This window comes from Capsicum annuum, chromosome 1 (assembly GCF_002878395.1).
Source record: "Capsicum annuum cultivar UCD-10X-F1 chromosome 1, UCD10Xv1.1, whole genome shotgun sequence".
Taxonomy (NCBI): domain Eukaryota; kingdom Viridiplantae; phylum Streptophyta; class Magnoliopsida; order Solanales; family Solanaceae; genus Capsicum; species Capsicum annuum.
In genome coordinates, this window is record NC_061111.1 from 205,073,196 (window position 1) to 205,094,176 (window position 20,981).

General features: G+C 36.1%; 2 protein-coding genes and 1 non-coding gene across 5 annotated transcripts; 2 read left to right on the forward strand and 1 right to left on the reverse strand.

Annotated features, from left to right (window-relative positions):
• The first annotated feature begins 3,370 nt into the window (after positions 1–3,370).
• Positions 3,371–16,464, forward strand: LOC107856993 (probable folate-biopterin transporter 2). 3 transcript variants are annotated; one of them, XM_047408569.1, is made up of 6 exons: positions 4,654–4,719; positions 6,051–6,116; positions 9,655–9,914; positions 10,030–10,125; positions 10,193–10,363; positions 15,561–16,464. In XM_047408569.1, the coding sequence occupies exons 3-6, from the start codon at positions 9,675–9,677 to the stop codon at positions 16,164–16,166; spliced, it is 1,113 nt and encodes a 370-aa protein (XP_047264525.1). In that variant the 5' UTR covers positions 4,654–4,719; positions 6,051–6,116; positions 9,655–9,674; the 3' UTR covers positions 16,167–16,464. The 3 variants fall into 3 exon arrangements, with proteins under 3 accessions (XP_016557435.1, XP_016557436.1, XP_047264525.1); XM_016701949.2 differs by lacking the exon at positions 6,051–6,116 and having other exon boundaries at positions 3,371–4,719; XM_016701950.2 differs by lacking the exons at positions 6,051–6,116; positions 10,193–10,363 and having other exon boundaries at positions 3,375–4,719.
• On the reverse strand, positions 8,622–8,722 carry LOC124892613. The gene has a single exon (XR_007050345.1). It is a non-coding gene; the product is annotated as a U6 spliceosomal RNA (small nuclear RNA).
• A 1,050-nt stretch (positions 16,465–17,514) lies between the features above and the next one.
• Positions 17,515–18,333, forward strand: LOC107856992 (pectinesterase inhibitor 6). The gene has a single exon (XM_016701947.2). The coding sequence runs from the start codon at positions 17,596–17,598 to the stop codon at positions 18,178–18,180; it is 585 nt and encodes a 194-aa protein (XP_016557433.1). The 5' UTR covers positions 17,515–17,595; the 3' UTR covers positions 18,181–18,333.
• The last annotated feature ends 2,648 nt before the right edge of the window (positions 18,334–20,981 follow it).

Here is a 20,981-nt window from a genome sequence, read left to right on the forward strand (position 1 = left end):
ATCACCTATGTGAGGGCGAAGTGGAAGCCTTTTCAAGGAGAATGTTAGTAAAGGCCTATTCTCTGAGCTCTCATAAAATCGGGACGTGTTCATGGATGAAAAGAATAAAATTGTGAGAACCATAAATGGTAAAAGGCTGGTTGTGTGACATGTGTTGTCTAGGTGTACATTAAAGCTCGACAGTTCAAAGATATCAAATCTACCGATTGACCGAGTGCATCCGATGCATGTTCACTACGGAAAGTTCAAAGAGAAACCCACTTATCCAGATACAATCAGTCTTTGCTTGATGATCACATACTTGTTCGTAAAGTTTTACAAAGAATAGCCATTGTTCATTCATGTAGGGGATTGTTGGGTTTAATTGGTGTGAATGGAAAATGGAGGGACACAACCTTTGAGCAAAAGGCATATTGTTTTGAAAAAGGTATGACTGTTCAGATAGTTGTGTCTGTTCAAAAAAAGACACTATGTTTCGAATGAACAAACATGACTCTTCCAAAAGATACACCTTTTAAGTGAACCATTATCACCTTTCAGAAGAGGCATCTGAAGGCTATATAAACCTTCTTTCATCCAGAGGTTTACATATGAATGAAAAAATTTCTAAAATAAAAACTCTTCTTGTCTTCAAAATATTCTTTGTGATCAATCAAATCGTTGAGTGAGTTCGACGAATCCAATTATTTGAGGTACCACTATAGTTGGATTGAAAGCCATTTTATCTTAGGAAGAAGATTCCAAAATCTCGGATACAGTGAGGGAAATTATTCCTTAAGGACACTCCGTAAAGTCGGGGGACTTGGCCTTATATTTCTGTTTCATCTTAATTTCTGAAAAATAAAATACACTTCTTAGAAAGATCACTTTGATCTTGTGTTGAGGGTGTTTTTGTACTTCATAGTGTTCTTGTTTTAAACTTGAACTAGTGTTGAAGTTGTTGTGCCTAAATACAAATTCTTGTATCCGAAAACTACATAAAAGATAACATATACTTTGTTGTAGACTCAAGAGTAGAAGCAGCGGTATAGCACAAAGAGCAAATAAGATTCATTCTACTAATATCCAAGTGACCACCTTTTGACCAGCCAAAAAGATGAAAGTTTCTGGAATATTTTGTTTGGCTTTATTCCAATGTAACTGCTTGAATTGACATCTCATAACTTGCTTTCATATTAAAAGCTTGGTGTATGTAAAATTGTGCTTTTCCTCAGGCCAAGGGTCTATCAGAAACAACCTCTCTACTAAGGTGTAAAGTAACCATCAATTAACCAAACAGATATGTATTTTCTATCCTTTTATGTAGAAAATATATTGTAGAACTAAATTACTCTCAGATGTTAATAGTACTAAACCAGTTTTGAGTTTAGCTCTCTTTGGTCGTTTCATTTGTTTTCCTCTCGCTAACAGGTTGATCCTTCTTGCAGGTAGCAAAAATGATTTGAAGAATTACAACACTTGCTTCTTCAATTTGTATAAGCAATCTCCATGAAGATTCTGAAGTCATGTCACTGCTACATTGACAACTGAAGGAAAATTGCTCTTTTGCTTCTCAGCAATCAGTCTTAGGCCATACCTGTTGACTTTAATTGAAGTGATTTAAGTGTGATTTGTAGGACTTTAATGTTTTAATTAGTTAGCTGATGTTTTAATATAGGTGAAACTTTCTGCATGCTACCTTAGTTTGTTGAAGTTTTTTTTATTAGTTGAGGATTTCGTCTGGCTTGTGTATAGCACTTTGCTTGACCCTTGCTTCTATGAACTTTTGCATGATCTAATTGTTGGCTTCGTTTTTACTCCTCCACTCTTTGATGTACTTTTCATAGTACAACATAGTTGAGGAAATTTGATCTTGTAACTTATTTGTGGACCTACAAAAGTTAAAACAAATGTAGCCCTTAAAACTCTTTGAATTAATCATATTCTCGAATGTAGAACTTCTAACCATCTTCTTCCAACTTGATATTATTGTATTGTGATACCATAACTTACCTCGAATTCTTGTATGGTGAATGCATCCAAGAGAATGTCTAAGCCAGTGACTATTTTTGAGCTTATGTGAACTAAACTTTATAATGACTCTCTTCATTAGTACTTCTAGCCATCTATTTTCGATAAGAGTCTCAGATTTAGTTGAGCGGAAATTTAACGTGTAAGCTTTTACCTTATCTTAAACTAACGGAATAACGATTGTTGCTTCTCGAATATAAACGATGTCACAGACAATATGCTCGTGCAGTACATGAGCACGTGCCATCTAGTATATACAATATATAAGAAATATATTTCTTTTTTCTTTACACTTAAAGAACATATAAGTGCCATGTAGCGTCAATGTCTCATATCTTTTGCTTGGCATATGTGCAATCCTAATAATCACAAAAAGGTGATACTCCATGTAAGTTAGTATGATACCTTTTAAACACATGATTTAAGTGGTTAATTATTATAATTTATGATACTTTTTATGTTATTTTTAAATAATAAATATTACTTCATCTATTACAATATATGTAGATTTGATAGAATTTTGAAAATCAACTAAATTTTTATATGTTTTTCAATTTTTTTAAGTTGTTAATTATTATAATTTAAAGTAATTTCATGTAATTTTTAAATACATATCAAATTAAAAAATAAGATAAATAAATTAGAACGGAAAAAACAAAAAATTACAAAAAAGAGATAGCGAAAGCTGATAGGACGACCTGCACCTGCTTCCTACTGCTATTCTATACAATAGAATGTGTATTAATAAACCAAAAACGCACATAAGCTATACAAATAACGTGTAAAATAAATGTTTATTACTCCCTTCATCCCATTTTAGCTGACCACCTAATTATAAATACACACCTTAAGTTATTTGTCTACTTATTAAATAAGATAAAATTAATTAAATTTTTTCTATTTTATTTCTATAATTAATATTCTTTGAATGATCATTATATCCATCAATATGAATGAAGAGTAATTTAATAAAAATAATCATTTTATTTAATTTCTTAATTATCATATAAAATAGAAATGATCAATTAAAATAGAACCGAAAAAGTAAAAGAAATTCACACAAAATATACAAATCACATGTACTCCTTTTATTTCAATCTGTTTTTCTTATTTATTTTTTTAATTTGTTTAAAAAATATGTTTTTAATTTGCTGATAACTCTTTGATTCAATTTTTTCATTACTGTATTTAAAACATAAGATCCAATTTTATTTTCAGACAATATTATATGGTAGTTAACAAAGACAAAACAGCAGGTAGCCGTAGTGTTTCATTTGAAAATGCGAACTTTACGACAGCCTTCCTGTCCTTGGGGGTTACTTACTATAATAATAATACAGAAGTTGATGTGAAGTGTGAACTAAAAATTTACTAAAATTTAGCTACCTTGAAACTTCCATTTTGTCCTCAATAATCATTCTTGAATCTACCTAATCTTATTTTCTTCTAGTTAATGATTGATAAAAGGTGCTGTGATATAATTAGGAAGCTATTGGTTCAAATTGTGGAACAGTCAGTATGATAGAAATGCAAGGTAAGACCGCATTAAATAGAACTTGAGGTCCGGCCCTTTCCCAACCAACTCAATATGTAGTGATAGGTTCAGTACATCTGTCTTTCGGACACACATGGAGAGTGTTTGTAGCAATATGCAAGTTGAAAGAATAATTAATGTTCTTGGAGACATACTTTTAGGTATTTAGCTTGCAGATCAGATAAAGTTTGAATCTTTTGCAGACATATATAGTAGTCAAAGTTAAGTAGGAAGAAATCTTTAAAACCCCATATGGAGAAAACAAACCAAGAGATCCCCATTTGCTTGGAAATTTTGACTTTTCCAAGATATTGAGGTACTAGAATCTTGAAAAGGCCGAATCTTGAACTGGGGTTTTACAGATTTGGATATCCATTTGCTTGGTAGTTGACTTTTCCATGACATTTTTGTACAAGAATCTTGAAAAGGTCCAATCTTGAACTGGGGTTTTACAGATTTGGATATCCATTTGCTTTGTAGTTGACTTTTCCATGACATTTTTGTACCAGAATCTTGAAAATGTCCAATCTTGAACTGGGGTTTTACAGATTTGGATATCCATTTGCTTGGAGGTTGACTTCTCTGAGACATTTTTGTACCAGAATCTTGAAGAACCAAGTTTGAACTGGGGTTTTACAGATTGAGATCTCCATTTGCTTGGAAGTTGACTTCTCTAGGACATTGAGGTTCCAGAATCTTGAAAAGGTCTAATCTTGGACTGGAAGTGTCTTTGTTCTTTTGGGATCCCATTTTGCAGGTTTGGGCAGTGATGGGGGAAGAAGCCAAACTTCAAGTTCATAGTGAGGGGGAAGAAGCCAAGCTTCAAATTCATGGCGAGGAGGGGGAGGAAGTGCAAGAAAGTGAGCATAATGATAGGATCTGTAGTTCTATTTGTGCTCCAGTCAACTGGTTCAAAATGCTCGCTATGGAATTGCACTGGAGTTTTGTGTTTGGTGTTGTGATTGTATATGGAATAAGCCAAGGACTTGGTGGTGCTTTTTCCCGCATAAGTACAGAGTACTATATGAAGGATGTACAAAAAGTGCAGCCTTCTGAATCTCAGGTTTATTCAGGGATAACTTCAATCCCCTGGATTGTCAAGCCTCTTTGGGGTCTTCTCACTGATGCTGTTCCCATTTTGGGGTATCACCGCAGGCCTTATTTCTTATTTGCGGGTAAAATATGCAATGCCATTTAACTTTTTTTTAGTTCTACCGCTAATTTTATACTTTTCATGATCATCTGTTAGTTTAGCTGTAGTTAATGTTGTTTCAAGGCTGGTAGCTAGTTGGAATCCGTCCGTATTATATTGTTGTACTTACCAAAACCCGAAAATTCCATGTTATAAGTGGACTAATCAATAAAAAAGATAATTTTTGGTGGACTTAGGTGCATGAGTAACTGGAAAGCTTGGTACAAAAGGATAAGATCTAGATGTGATATCCTTCCAGAACTATAGCTAAACTCCTATGCTCTTAGCCTCAGCTGTCACAAAAATAGTTTCTTTTGGTAGCATGTTCAGGATGTAGCTTCAGTTGAGTCGCTTGTCGGTTACGAACAACTCCAAAATTAGGCTTGTAATTCGAGTTGAGCGTTTGAAGTACATTGCTGTTCTCAAATGGGGAGTATAAGATCTTTAAGAAAGCTGCCTGTGAGAATGGCAATTATTGGGTGGATCATAATATATTTTAGATCATCTATACTTGGTTGATGGAGAAAGAATCAAATGTGACTACAAACTAAGTTGAGCAAAACTGAGATTGCAATTTCCTTCTAGGGAATTTCAGGAAGTAAACAAAAATATAGTACGACTAGTTAAGGTTTTGAATACACTTATTCCTCATGGGCAATGTTAGGTTTTCAAGAGAAATCTTATAATGCCCGGGCCACTCCGTGCATTGTCTCAAGGTTACTAGTAGATGCTCAAATTCTTTCATATGATATCAAAGCCAAACGTGTTCCAAATTTTTGGGTTGTGTCATACATTTGTTTGTGCAAGGACTTCCAAAGCGGTTGATCGTATCTTCAGCTACTCCACCGTTTGCCTTAAGTCTCCGAGATGGGCGCTTAGATTCTTTTACCGAGTGCATAATGCTTCCGGAGATTCGTTCACAGGTACTGTAGTGCCTCAGGAGATTCTTTCACCAAGTGTTAGTGCTTCAGGTTTAAATGCCCAGACTTCATAGTAAACTTTGCTGGCGCTAGAAAATAAGCTTATCTACTATATCTAGGATGAAGATTTCTATTTCATCTTTTGGCACTTGCTTAAGAAGAAGGGTTGTGTTGAGTAGGCTAGGTAAGAATATTACTCACTAATCAATATATTCTTAAGCCAATTCATTTAGACACAAATAGATTTTGCATAGGTTCAATATAGTTTGTTCTTTTCCTCTGTTTCAATCAGCTCAAAAATTACATAACATGTACATTTGACTCGTCTTACGGAGCAGGTTCTGTGAATATTTTCTTATTTAGGTAACCTTTGGATTTTTTTTGTTGATAACAGTGGTGTCCACCAGCGTGCGTGCACCTTGACTTTTCTCTCGGGTACCTGCTACCTCCTACGAGTAAGGTACGGAGTAACTTTATCCACAACAGCTTAGGTAGATGAGAAAGAAATCACGAAGTGATTTGGTCTCTGCTGTGATTTTGGTAACCTTAGGATTTCAAACAAACAAAACTTTGATGATTGTCATGTTAGCTAAGAACATCTCTCAAGTAATGTTACCTTCTCCAAAAGAAAAAAGGAACATCTCTCAAGTTCTTAACAGTTGTAGTTATTCAATCATAATATTAAAAGCCACAACAAGTAGTTGAAGCGCATGAGGATATTATTTAGTATGAATGAAATATCTTTATCATTTCCTTTGCTCTATTTTTGGTGCAGGCAGTCTATTGTAAATGAAGTAAATGTCGTGTTTGACATGCTTAGTCTCCTGAACAACTTGTAAACTTATGTAGGACTTTCGTAGTGCTTTTGTTCGTTAATACTTTCAACATTATTAAAAAAAAAATAAAAAAATTATTAGGTTAGGAAATTCCTGGAATCAAGGATTTGTAACTAGAGAATTACTATTTAGTGTCAAGCAACTGCTTACTGTACTACTGAGATGATAGCTTGTGGCACACATATTTTGGCCTTGTGCGTCTATGACTCAAAATAGGGGACCTAACGACCCCCACCTGACTAAACATACCAATAGTCACTGAGAACGTTAGTAATCATATTCCAAGGATTAATAATCTTTGTCAGTAAGACAAGAATATATATACTATGGATACGCAAATGGTCGAGAACCATTGCTCTCATGTGCTCTCAAACTTGTATTCCTGGTTTCTCTTATTATTCACAGAGTATATCATAGTTATGGGAAAGAAAAGCCTAGCTTTAGTGTTATTTTACTTGGGCTGATAAATGTTCCCACTGGTCTACCTGGTTTCCATTCTAAACAGATCAATCTTCATCTTTCTTTACTTGTCTCGAATCTTGATTTGACATGCGCTCATTTTCCAGTATGTTCTCAGTTCTTGGTAGGCTGACATTCATTTTGCTCTACCATTCTAATACTCAGTAAACAAAAACAACAAAGTTCAGTGGATAGGTTGTTTAGTCGGGCTGAGAAGAGTACAATGGTCAAAGCTGTACCAACCATGTATGCTATACTCTGCTTGATTTCCAAGCCAACTTCGTTCAGCCAAATCTCTCTGCTTTTGGTACTCTATCAGAGATATGACATCAATGATCCAAGATACATATTTTTGTCTGTTATTCCCAACACCCCAACAGTAACACTAGAACAATTGGTGAACCTTCCACTTTAGTTTAAATTATTAAATTTTGTTATGGCTCGATTCCCTAGAGCTTTGGTTTATGGTTCAAGATTTTGACAATCATATTAGCAAATAGACATCTCTCTGAAATGAAGACAAGTGGAAGAAGATTGACATGGTTTTTCTTTGCTATTAGTGGATCCAATGGTTCTTGGTTTCTTGCTATCTTTCGTCCATGTTAAATCTGCGACAATATACGGTCCAAGCAACACTTTATACTCCATGACATTTAAAGGTATTATTAAGGACATTGTGAAGCTAGATCAAGGCGATAGTGATATGTCCTTTTTCATTGGACAATTTGAGAAGGTTAGACAGATAATCCAATTTTGTTCTCCTCTTTTTCTTCCCGTCATACTTGCTGCACTTCATGGTCCCTGTCCTATCCATCATGTAGATCTTCTTTTGTTCTTACTGCAAGCTAGCAAAACTTTTAGGCTATATATAACTATGGTGCCTGACAGAGTAATATCAGTTCCAGTATTTGCATATAGCGGTCAGTTGGTCTTAGTTTCCACCCCTTAAGGCAATCGAAAGATTGTAGAAACAAAAGGTAATGGACGAATCTGTTCCTTTGACAGTCGAGAAACCCTTTCCATCTAGTGTGATATTTGAAGTTATTTACACATTCCAGTCCAAGGGAAAGGTTGATTTCATCACCCAAAGGAAAAATATACTTGTGGCAATTTTGGAGCATGTCAGTGGGAGTGTAACTATATTGTATGTGTATAATTTCGTATGAACTGAATAAATGTATATGATCTCGTAAACATTCATCATGTTAGACGACAAGCCAAAGGAAACAAACAATTGAATTTCAAACTATGAACAGGTATCACTTGCCAGTTGCCCAGCAAAGCGTCTCTAGTTACTGTCCAGCCAAATAACTCAAAAAGTTCACTGAAATGGTGAGCCAAATTCTTCTTTCCCCCTTGTCGAGCTCATTCCAGTCTAGCTCCAAAAACAGACCTTTTAATGTCCTTGACATAACCCACAGCTTAGTCCAAACAATTTACAAACATCCTCCAGACTTGTTTAGCAATCTGACAGTGCAATAGGAGGTGGTTGAACTTACGGCATATGTCTAGAAGATCCAATGTTGATTTGTGGGCATTATTTTAAGATGCAAAAAATTAGTTTAAAGTGTTGATTGCTCTGCGATTCCAATTCCAAGAATTCCTTTGTCCTAGATTGGCTTTTGTATAACAAAGATTTCAGATTGTGATATTTTTTCTGAGATAATATGAAATATTTATGCAACCTTGATTTTGTACGTATCATCCTTGTGCAAGGGCCATGCTAATCTTCTGTATTGTTCCAATTTTATCGAATGTACACTGTTTATATGATCTTAGAATTCCTCAGCTATGTCTGAAATGATTTTGGATTTAAATCAATTCTAGCTCCATGTAAATGATACCAAAGAGATTTCCTTCTTGCTTTTATTACAGTTTGTTTTGAGATAGTCTGCACTACACCACTAAAATTGGATATATTTCTTGGTCATAGAAAATGTTAACCAGCTTAGAGTAATGTAGACATTAGTATTATTGCCTTTGAAGGAAGGATCATGCAAGTGTTGACATATATCTTGTTACATTTGGGCCTTTCCTGCACAGCTTAGGTGGAAGGCGAAGAAGGCCTCCTTCCGGGGGGGCCCGAGCCATCAGTCAGATACCACTCTGGAAGGGCTAGAATTCTAACCTTGTGTCATACTTATAACGGAAAAGGGTACAGCTGGTTGGTCCAGCCTATTCTTGAAATAAACAACTCGCACACACTCCCTTTCCCAAAAAAATCAATACACCAAGCACTACACTTAGATTTATTGGATTTGTTGCTAAAATATCGGTATTAAACCCGAAACTCCCGGCAGATGGCCAGTGGCCCAAAGAAATGAAAGTAAATTTTGTGATACTTCCTAAGGAGACATTAGCTAATGCTGATGGAACATATTAATTTCCCTTTTAGAATTTTCTGAAAGAAACAGATAAAATTTTCTTCTGCTCCTGATGACACTTTTGCCATTTGCCTGCACCCCAAGGGAATATTGGTTGAATTTTAAAAAAATTTCAAGTGTCTCGCGCCAGTTTTTCTTGACATCCTTAGCATAACTTGATTAGTGAATCAAAGTGCTGAAAAAAGTTAATTCAATGAAAAAGTTAAACAAAAGTTAATTCAATGAAAAAGTTAACTGAATATCTCATCTGTTGATTATTTCTTTGGCATAGTTGCAACTATTCTGTTCTTTCAATGAAAGCTGACATCAATAATTCTAGGTTTTCTTGGATTTGTCTCCATGCTGTTCTTATCGTTGCACAAGAACTTGCATATTGTGCTTGCACTGCTCTCCTTGACAGCAGGAAGTGCTGCGGTTGCTATTGCTGATGTGACTGTTGATGCATGTGTGGCGCAAAACAGCGGTTCTCATCCTTCCCTTGCAGCTGATATGCAAAGCTTATGTGCCTTGAGTTCCTCAATTGGGGCACTAGTGGGATTTTCTTTAAGTGGTATATTAGTTCACTTACTTGGCCCTATGGTTAGTTTTCTTTCCAGAATTTAAACAACTTTTTATATGTTCATTATGGGATGTGAGAAGTCTAGTGAATCTCTGAATATATTGATTACTTCTGAATTCTTTTCTTTGAAAAAAGGGGGTATATGGCTTATTGTCGATACCAGCCGGGCTTGTTGTTTTGGTAGGAGTTTTGCTCAAGGAATCTCAGACACACAATTTTGCTTATCAACAGGTACTTACATCTCATCTCACTACTTTTTGCATATAGGTCGGTCTCTAAAATCCTAATCCATCCTCAGGTAAACCAAAACTTAACTGATGCTGCCAAGGCTATGTGGAATACTTTGAAATGCCCGGAAGTTTGGCAACCATGTCTTTATATGTACTTGTCCTTTGCGCTTAGTGTAGACATCCAAGAAGGAATGTTCTACTGGGCAACAGATTCAGCAGGAGGACCACAATTTTCAAAGGTGGAATAACTGCTGGACATTTCACATTCCAATCAAGCAAGTACATTTTAGAATCATAAACTCATTTAACTTACTGTTAACTATAAGAAACTAATAACGGATTTCCAAAATATCCAAGTTGTTAGGCTTTAATTAGAGGTAGGAGACGTCGAGCAAGAGAGGTTCTGCATAATTGATAGTGTCCCCTTCTAACTAACAACAACAGGCAAATTATATGAGGACAAAAACAAATAAGGGAACTCAGTGGCCTGAGATAACCTGCTTAGATGCCAAGCCAAATGGTGCTTACCCTATCAACTATACATACAGTAGGCCTTCGTATGTTTTTCATATGGCATTGTTGGTTTAATACCTTTAAAGGAAAATAACGCAGGAATTCAATAGTCAAAAGTTGGCCGCTGAAACAGAGATGGGCATAGCAGTTGATTTTTTTCTTGTTAAGCCGTATGTATTGATCATCAAATTAGCAACTTAAATAGTTGCTATTACAACTAAAATAGGGCAAAGAAACAACTTATTAGTTTCCTACCAAAGATAGGACTCCTAAATTAACTAGGATTGTACGTAAAAAAAAAATTGGAGAGAAAAAAATAGAGAAAGACGTGCATTCCTAAAGCAACTCTCAACACTCCTCCTTGCTTTATGAAATGCAAACTCCAATTTTTTGTCTGAGAAGCTCGAATTTGCTGACAGATAAAGGCTAAGTGAATATATCAACCCATTATTTTTCCGTCTTGCAATAGACAAGAATCACATCTCCATCTTTTTGAACTTCTCTCAGGAAGAAAAACTTGATAGTGAAGTGCTTAGATTTTCCATGAAACACAGGATTGTGAGAAATAGCTATTGCTGCTTGGTTGTCCACGAACACTTCAATGCTTCCTGTTGGTTCCATATGCAGATCAATCAAAATTTTCTTCAGCCATAATACTTGATTTACCGCTGCTGTAGCTGCCACAAACTCAGCCTCGGCAGTAGATTGAGCCACAATGTCCTGTTTCTTACAACTCCATGAAAAAATCCCAGAACCAAGACAAACAGTGCCCTGAAGTACTCTTTGAGTCATCTTTGGAACCTCCCCAATCACTATCAGAGTACATAAAAAACTTTACAGGTTGACTCCTTCGAAACATGACTCCATAGGTGATAGTTCTTTTGATGTATCACACAATTCTTTTTGCTGCCTTCAGATGTACTTCACTCGGACAATGCATGAACCTTGATAGAATAGTTATAGCATACAATATATCAGGTCTTGTTGCTGGAAGATACATTAAACACCCAATGAAACTTTTGAAGTATGTTTCCTCCACCTTTTCGGCTCCATCATCCATGCTTAGTTTCTCTTTTGGGTTCATGAGAGTATTCATCTCTTTGCAATTTTCCATTTTAAATTTCTTGAGAATTTCCTTCGCGTACTTCTTCTGGCAAATGAAAAACTCATCTTTTCCCTGTGTAATCTCCATTCCAAGGAAATAAGTCATCAGACCAAGATCAGAAATTTCAAAAGCTTGCATCATAGCCTGCTTGAACTCATCAATGAGCTTTGTACTGCTTCCTGTAATCAAAAGGTCATCAACATAAAGAGAAACAACAAGAATCCCACTGTTATTGCGTTTAACATATCGTGTGAATTCTGAAACACTTTTCTCAAAACCGAAGCTAAGCAAATAATCATCTATTCGACTATACCAAGCTCTTGGTGCTTGTTTTAGGCCATAAAAAGCTTTATGTAGTCAGTAGACTTTCTCTTCTTTTCCATCTACAACAAAACCTTCAGGTTGCTTGATATAGATTTCTTCTTCAAGAACTCCATTAAGAAATGCAGATTTGACATCCATCTGGTGCACTTTCCAGCCATGCTGTGCAGCAATAGTAAGAAGCAACCTGATTGTGTCAAGCCTAGAACTGGAGCAAACATGTCAGAATAATCAACACCAAAAATCTGTGCATACCCCTTAACTACAAGTCTTGCCTTGAGCTTGTTAACAGAACCATTAGCATTCAATTTTGTGCGATAAACCCACTTCACACCGATGATCTTTCTATCTTGAGGCTTTTCCACAAGCTGCCAGGTCTTGTTCTTCTCAATCATTGCAAGATCCTCCTCCATTGCGGCTTTCCACTTAGGATCTAAGACAACCTCTTCAAATCCAGAAGGTTCTAAAATGGCCACATTGCATCTCTGGTATATCTCAGAGAGCAACCTTGTTCCTCTCACAGGTTGATCATCAATACTTTCATTAAAATTTGGTAGATTGCTTATGATCTGCTTTTGGTTAACTTTTTCCCAGTCCCATTGCTTATTCTCCATAAAAAATACATCTCTACTTACCGTAATTTTTCCAGTATGAGGCTGAAAAATTTTGTAAGCTTTAGAGATTGTATTGTAACCAATAAAGACTCTAGGTTCAGCTTTCTTGTCTAACTTGTCCCTCTTAACCTGCGGAATATGAGAGAAACACAAACAACCGAAGATTTTTAAGGACGACTTATAGCCGTGCCATGCCTCAAAAGGTGTCTTTCCGTCAACTGCTTTGGCAGGCAATTTGTTCAGCAAAAAAACAACAGTGTCAGCTGCTTCTGCCCATAAATATTTTGGTAGGCCTTTCTCATATAACAAACACCTCGATATCTCCATTATCGTCCTATTCTTCCTTTTACTGACTCCATTTTGTTGCGGAGTATGCGGGGCAGTGAGTTGATGCTCAATACCTGCATTTTCGCAAAACTTCTCAAATCGATTAGATGTGTACTCAGTACCATTATCATCTAAACATTTGCATCCTGCAACCACTTTAATTTTCTACCAAAGCTTTGAATTTCCAGAACACTTCAGGTATTTCAGATTTGAACCTGAGAAAATAAATCCAACACATTCTTGTCATATCATCAATAAATGCTATATAATATTTACTTCCGTTAAGAGAAGCAGTTTTATGTGGTCCACACAAATCATTATGGACCAAGTGAAGCTTCTCCGATGCTCTCCAGGTTGCCTTGGCAAAAGGCATCCTGCTTTGCTTTCCAAACTGACATGTGCTGCAGCTTGTGTGTTTTTCCTCCATGGATGGTAGTCCTAAAACCATATTTTTCTTCACCATGTGCAAGAGTGCCTTGTGATGAAAATGCCCGAGTCTCTTATGCCATACATCTCCTGTCATCTCTTGGCTCTGATAGGCAGCCGACTTCCCCTCCATTGGATCAAAAGAAAAGCTTTTTCCTCTCATCTTAACTTGGCAGATTTCTTGACCCTTTGGATCAAATATCACACACTTCTTATCCCCAAAATTAAGCTTAAAACCATTCTCCAAAAGTTGTTCTACGCTCAACAAGTTTTGATCAAGTTCCGGAACAAAAAGTACATCTGAAATTAACTTTGTACCTGAGCGGCTTTCAATAGCTACTGTTCCTTTTCCTTTGGCAGAAAGATAATCACCATTACCGATTCTGACTTTAGAGATTGCGGACTTGTCTAAATATTTGAAAATCTCCTCATCATGAGTCATATGATTTGTACAACCGCTATCAATTAGCCAGAACTCGCTTGGGATGACGATGTGACAAAAAGTTGATCTTCTTCCTGTTCATTAACAACTTGGGCCTCTGCATCTTGCTGCTGAGTTTTGCTGCCGAGTTTTGTTCTTACAGATGATCGCTTCATGCCCAAGCTGATTGCACTTAGTGCACTTAGCATCAGGCCTCTTCCAACACTTGAAAGGTGTATGTCCGAGCTTGCCGCAATGCTTACAAGGAGGGTAGTTTCTTTTGAAATCACCTGTTTTGTTTTTGTTGTTGTGCGCTACACCTTCTTCATCAGCTGGTTGGTACTTCTTCTTCTTCTTCTTCTTCTTAGAACGTCCATCATCATGATGCGTGGCTGGTAAGGCACCTTCGACAGCTCCTCCTTGTCTCATAACACGCCGTTGCTCTTGCGCTTGAAAAACACTTGAGAGCTCTGCAAGTGTGATCTTAGACAAGTCCTTAGTATTTTCTAAGGTTGTTATGGTAGCCTCAAATTTTTCAGGTACCGTTACTAGGATTTTTTCAACGATCCTTGAATCATTGAAAGTGGAACCCAACAATCTGATGCGATTTTCTAAATTAAGAAGTCTATCAGAGTAATCCTTCATGGTTTCACTTTCTTTCATCCTTTGCAGCTCAAACTCACGTACCAAATTCATCATTTGCATCCCTCGAATCCTTTCATGTCCTTCACACTCAGTCTTGAGATAATCCCATACCTCCTTCGCTGATTACAGAGACATGATACGAGTCAAGATATTAGATGAAACTGCAGTAAATAAGCATGCTATTGCCTTTGATTTCCTGGTATTTTTCTCCTTGTGAGTTTTAATCTGCACCACCGTAGGATTGTCCGGCAAGGGAGCTATCTCGTATTCATCTTCAACAGTTTCCCATAGATCCAAAGCTTGCAGATCTATCAGCATTCTAACTGTCCAGATTTGATAACTTTCTCCATCGAAAGTTGGTGGTGCCATTGAAGAAAAATTTGTTTCTCTGTTCATGGTATCCATTGGATCAGCTTTGATGCAAACACTCACAGTCCCTTAAGATTGAAGCTCTGATACCAATTGTTGGTTTAAAACCTTTAAAGGAAAATAACGCAGGAATTCAATAGTCAAAAGTTGGTCGCTGAAACAGAGATGGGAGTTTAAAGAAGAGAATACGCAGAGCAGTTGATTTTTTCTTGTAAAGCCGTATGTATTGATTATCAAATTAACAACTTAAATAGTTGCTATTAACTAAAAATAGGACAAAAAAACAACCTATTTCTACCAAAATTTAAATAACTAATTAGTTTCCTACCAAAGATAGGACTCCTAAATTAACTAGGATTGTACGTAAAAAAAACTTGGAGAGAAAAAAACAGAGAAAGACGTGCATTCCTAAAGCAACTCTCAATAACATCTTGGTTTGACTTCTCGTTAATATTGTTACTGCAATAAAAAACTATTATCAAATTCAAATAACTTTGAACTCTTTTGTGCATAAAAAAAATTGATTTACCTTATTGAATGCACTTTTCATTCTTCCTATTTCATGTAACTAATCTTATTCAGTATGTACGAAGCCTACATGAGATATTCTATTAAACATGCTTACCTTATTGGAATTATTGGTAGAAGAACTCACAACGGAAATGTGAAATTCTGTAAATGTTTTACTCCTGCAGGAGTATATCGGATACATATCAGCAGTAGCCTCCATTGGAGCACTTTTAGGGGCTATACTGTACCAATATGGATTGAAAGACCATTCTTTTCGAGACCTGCTCTTTTGGACTCAGTTATTGTTTGGTCTGTCAGGAATGCTAGACTTGGTGCTGGTGTTGCGTTTAAATTTGAAATTCGGCATACCAGATTATTTCTTCATGGTGATGGATGCTAGTGTATCTCAAATGGTTGGACGACTAAAGTGGATGCCACTTCTTGTTCTAAGTTCCAAGCTCTGTCCTCCTGGCATTGAAGGCACATTTTTCGCCTTGCTCATGTCAATTGACAATACTGGACTCCTGACATCAACATGGGGAGGCGGATTGTTGCTTCACGTCTTCAAAATTACAAGGACAAAGTTTCATAATCTCTGGCTAGCCATTTTGATAAGGAGCATTTTGAGAATCACTCCACTTTCTTTACTATTTTTGGTTCCTAGAAGTGATCCTAACTCCTCTATCCTTCCTGATGAGATGTCAGATTCAAAAGAAACCATTGATACCCCAGCAACTCAGAATGAAAATATCGAACTTGTCGCTCTGGTGCACAACATGGATACTAGATAGCGGATTATACACGTTTTTGAGCTAATCTATTTCCATAACCATACTTATAAAAGTAATTACCAGATACGAGTTTTAGACGCCTCCCACAATTATTTTTCTGTTTTAGTTTAGATAGTAAAAGTTATTGGATAGAAGATTCATTTTTCTCTGTATTCATTGACAGCAAGCATATGAAAACAGAAATTGCACTGTCTGTTAAACTTGTAAGGCACTTGTTTCTTGTGGATTATACAGGAATAATGTGATCCACACATTCAGCTTGATGGTTTTTTACCATTTCATGTTCATTTTTCTATAAGGTATTGGATGTAATTAATTCTTATCATATATGTAAATTCTTCTTTTGTCTTTTTGTCCTGAATCGGGAATCTATCGGAAACCTCTCTACTTCTTTGGACGTAGTGGTATGGACTGCATACACTTCACCCTCCCAGACCCCACTATGTGGAAATACTATGGGTATGTTGTTGTATATGTAAATTCTTCTTTAAAGCTTGAAACTTCAGAAATGGATTGTGTTATACAAAACCTCTAGAGATCGACTTCCCAATTTGTAACCTCTAGAGATCGACTTCCCAATTTGTTACTCTATTTCTTTTAGGCATAATACATTAACAAATGCTCAAAATATGGTTTTAGCTTGTAAGTAAGCACTCTAATTTTGAGAATGCATATCTAGACACCTTAGCTGATAACTAAATGCTCTAGCTAGTTCCCACTATGTCTCGTGGATACTCAATGCTGACATGACACATAAATTTGGAGGTATCTAGACTCTAGATGATCATTTTGTAAGTTGGAGTGTTCAACTGACACATTGGAAACGAGTTGAGTCGTCTAAATGTGCATATTCAAAACTGAAGTGTTTACTTGCTAGTTAAAGCCAAATTTGATGTATGTTTATGTATTATGCCATTTCTTTTATGTCCTGAAGATGAATGCCTTATTCAAGAACTTCCCCTACTTGTTTGGAACCTAGGGAAAAGGAAAGAATGAAAATACACTTTTCCTTCTGTTTGGTTTAGAGGGAATAAAAAGTAGAGAGAAGTTTTTAGTTGATCTTTTCTTGATTTTATCTCCTATCATTTATCTTTCCTCAGTTTCCAAGAAAAGTGTAGTTGAAAATGTCCATAAAGAACTTTTTCTCTGTGAGCCTCACCTCCCTTTTGGCCTTTTTAACATGATCATCATTATTCTAAAGATCTATTCCCCCAAATCTAAGACAATTGCTTTCTTTTTAATGTATTCATCACTTTCTTGCTTCATTAATAAACTCCTCAAATAAAGGTACCCAACTTTAACTTTATCCAATTCACCCATATATCATTTCTTTAAAAGGGGGACTTCATGAAGTTCTTTATAAGCATTGTATTACCATTTTTTATTTGCTTCAATTAGATAAAACTTTATCCTAGTCATCCGTATATCCATGATTTGGAAATTTGTGCTAGTCCTAGCATGTCTAACTACACTAATTTGTTCTACAATGTGTTCGAGTAAGGGAGGAGAAAGTTATGTTCACGATGCATGTAGTGTGACTCGATATCAGGACCTCTGCCTCCATTCATTAGCATCATTCTCGAGCACGGCCAAGGATAACCCCAGCAGGTGGGCTCGGGCCGGGGTCTCGGTGACGATAAGCCAAGCCAAGAATGTCGCTCAATCCTTGTTGAAATTGAGGAAACACAATTTCTTGAAAGGGAGAGGAAGAGTTGCTATTTTAGATTGTGTTGAATGTTTGCAAGATGCACTTGACAATTTACATAACTCACTAGGTGTGCTTAGAAAACTTGGCACCCAAACTTTTAATGACCAAATGGGAGATGTGACCACTTGGCTAAGTACTGCTCTCACTGATGAAGACACTTGCTTAGATGGACTTGAAGACAAAAAGAGAAAACAGGTTAAGTTACTCTTAAACCAAGTCACAAATGTGAGTTACATGACTAGTAATGCACTTGCTTTAGTCAACAAACTTGCAACAACTGGACCACAGTGCTTAGAAAATTCATAGTAGAAGAACTTCTAGGTTGTACTTTTAGTATTAGTGACGGTGTACTGATAATGTAAAAAAAAACTTTACATTGTCGGTGTAAGATTTTCTTTTTAAAATGTGATTCAGGGTTTGCGTAATATAAATAATATTAAGTAAATCTTTACATTGTTAGTGTAATGCATTCGTGGATGTTTCCACATTTAGTAACATCAAATTCATATTTCAACTTTAACATAGTTATTGTCTAAACACTAGCTAATAGATACATGATTTTGGAGGGACGGCATGCCAAATTTAACAAAAACACAAACAAAATACATACCAATAACGAATCAAGCATCACCAAGAAGAGTAAGAAATGTAATACAATTAACCAAATCAATGTGCTTCCTTGACCAGAAGTCTTGTGTTCAAGCCACAAGAATAATAGAAACTCAAAAGTGCTTCCCTTTTTAGAGGCCTTATGCAACACAAATCAAGACTAGTCAAATCGGTGGGCTTTAGATACAAGATGCATAAAGATTACAATAACTATGACATACCCATTGTAATCCCGCAGGTCTGGGAAGGATGTGTGTTTGCAGCCTTGGCCCTACCTTGTGAAAGTAGAGAATTTGTTTTCGATAGACACTTGACGCAGGATGCACAAGAACTGAAAAAACAAATTAGGCTTGAATCTTGCGTCTCTACGCTCACGCAAGTGTACGTGATCGTGCAAATAATATAATGACTTGGACAGTCAGATATCGTTCCCTCGAGGATCAATAAATTAGAAATTTATTCAATCTTTAGTTCAAGACAATTGAGTATTAAGTGTTGATGGTATCAAGATTAATTTAATTCTGTAAATAAAATGTAAATTACTAAACAAGAAATAATTAATTATGACTAGAGCAAAACAAGCAACGATTGTAATCAATGATGAGGAGATTCCAGGGTTGAGGTATTGTGAACAGTCCTACAATTCTCTATTTTTATCATAGTCTAATTGGTTATCGGGCTGCTGGTTCGCAAGGGTTATGCCACGATCTTGGTCTCCCGACCTCAAATCTTCTATCTATTGAACGTTGTAACTACAACTCCCGCAGAGTTACAACAAATCTTCTAGATTCATAAAGTTGTCTTCTTGCAAGTGAACCAAACAAGGCTTCTAGGTATATCCCTATCCTAGATGCTAATTCAAATCCCTTATTTTATAAAAGAATAAGAACCTTGCTCCCTAATTTCTTCGTTCTATTCTATGATTCTCCTCCCGGATTCACATAGAAATATAAATTTATTCTAATGGTGGCCAATCATTAAGATAGTAAGCTCAAGAAATTAAGAACAACCCATGTGATAATCCAAAAAGAAACTATGAATAAGAATATTAAAGAGTAATCATGTTCTTAGACTCAACCCCAGAAATAGGGTGTTTAGCTACTCATTTTGAATTCATCATCCAAAATAAGTAATAAATCATACCTAAAACAATCCTTGAAATAAAGAAATTCAAAAAGAATGTTTAAGAACCCTAAAGGTGAGAAATTTTTGCTTTTCAGCCGCTGCTCTGCTTGTCCAAAAGTCCCTCACATTATCTTGGATTTTTCCTTTTATAGCTGGGACAAAACACTTAAAATATTCCCGATTTGTCCACCCGGCGCGTCGCACCATGGCTTCGATTGCTATTTTCTAATAAAATCTAGGAAATCGCAGAGCTCAACTATTCCCTGACAATTGAGAAATGCACCCTAACCGCGACGCACCACTATCGTGAAGAGCTACTGGATTGGGACAATTGCTAAATAATCATCCTCCGCGACGCGCGAAACCTTCAGGTCGCCAAATCTGATAAAAAAAATTGCTCCGCAACGCGATGGCTTCGCGAACCTTCACTGGAATTTGACCATTGCTATTTTGTTGATCCACGCGACTCGGAGGGTCCGAAAATGAAGATTCCTACTTTTCATATTCTATTTTTCAGCTTAATTTCACTCCCTTGCATTCCTTCACTACTTCCATATCCTTTTTGTATCTAATTATGCATAATTCTTCATGATTTTAAACCTGAAAGTACTAATCATCCATGAGGCACAGAACAGAATAAAAGCTGAATTATACTTAAGAATTCATACTAAAGTTCTTGAACTAAGTCCAAATCTGAGTGCATATTGGTGCTTTGAGCATATAAATATGCCCAAGATCACCACCTCACACTTACAACCATTGTTCTTCCTCGAACACATGAATTCAAAAACATAATTACTTCCTCTCTTCATCACCATCTCAAAGTTATGTTACAATGGGCACTTACACTTTGCAATAACGAATTCTTACATCATCTTGTCAAAACAGTTCTGAGCTCATGAAACATTTTAATACAAATTCTTTTTTATTCAATAATGAATTTCTAAAATATTGGCAAACTCAATTAAAGAAACACAATAAGTATTCTGACTTTCATCCGCCTGTATCCTAACTCAAGGAAATTTCCCTATATTCACTCACAATGATATCTATGCAACAATAGGGGAGTATCAAATCAAATCACTCGCTCTCAACAAAGAATTCGTACATGCTAGTGAATGAACCATAAGCTTGCCCTTAGTGTCCTACTCCACTAATAGTTGAATATTTGGGTGAAGGATCAACTAGGTCTTTTTTGGGTTGTAATAAAGGCTTAAGGACAGATAGGTACTATTTAAAGAAATAGTGACTATTGCTCCTAAGCATTTTAGTACAAACATTATCAATTAACTCTGTTTTCCCACCCCAATTTATCATTCTCTTTCTCCCCATTCTTTTATTTATCAACACCTTTTGCAATTAGCTTATTTTCT

What these genes read in the sequence shown, in the direction of transcription:
- LOC107856992 (XM_016701947.2), top strand. Translation starts at nt 17,596, where the DNA reads ATGATTTGGAAATTTGTGCTAGTCCTAGCATGTCTAACTACACTAATT.
- LOC107856993 (XM_016701949.2), top strand. Translation starts at nt 4,314, where the DNA reads ATGGGGGAAGAAGCCAAACTTCAAGTTCATAGTGAGGGGGAAGAAGCC. An exon ending in GCCTTATTTCTTATTTGCGG is followed by an intron (nt 4,720 to 9,654) that starts GTAAAATATGCA and finishes CAATAATTCTAG; the next exon opens with GTTTTCTTGGATTTGTCTCC. An exon ending in TTCACTTACTTGGCCCTATG is followed by an intron (nt 9,915 to 10,029) that starts GTTAGTTTTCTT and finishes CTTTGAAAAAAG; the next exon opens with GGGGTATATGGCTTATTGTC.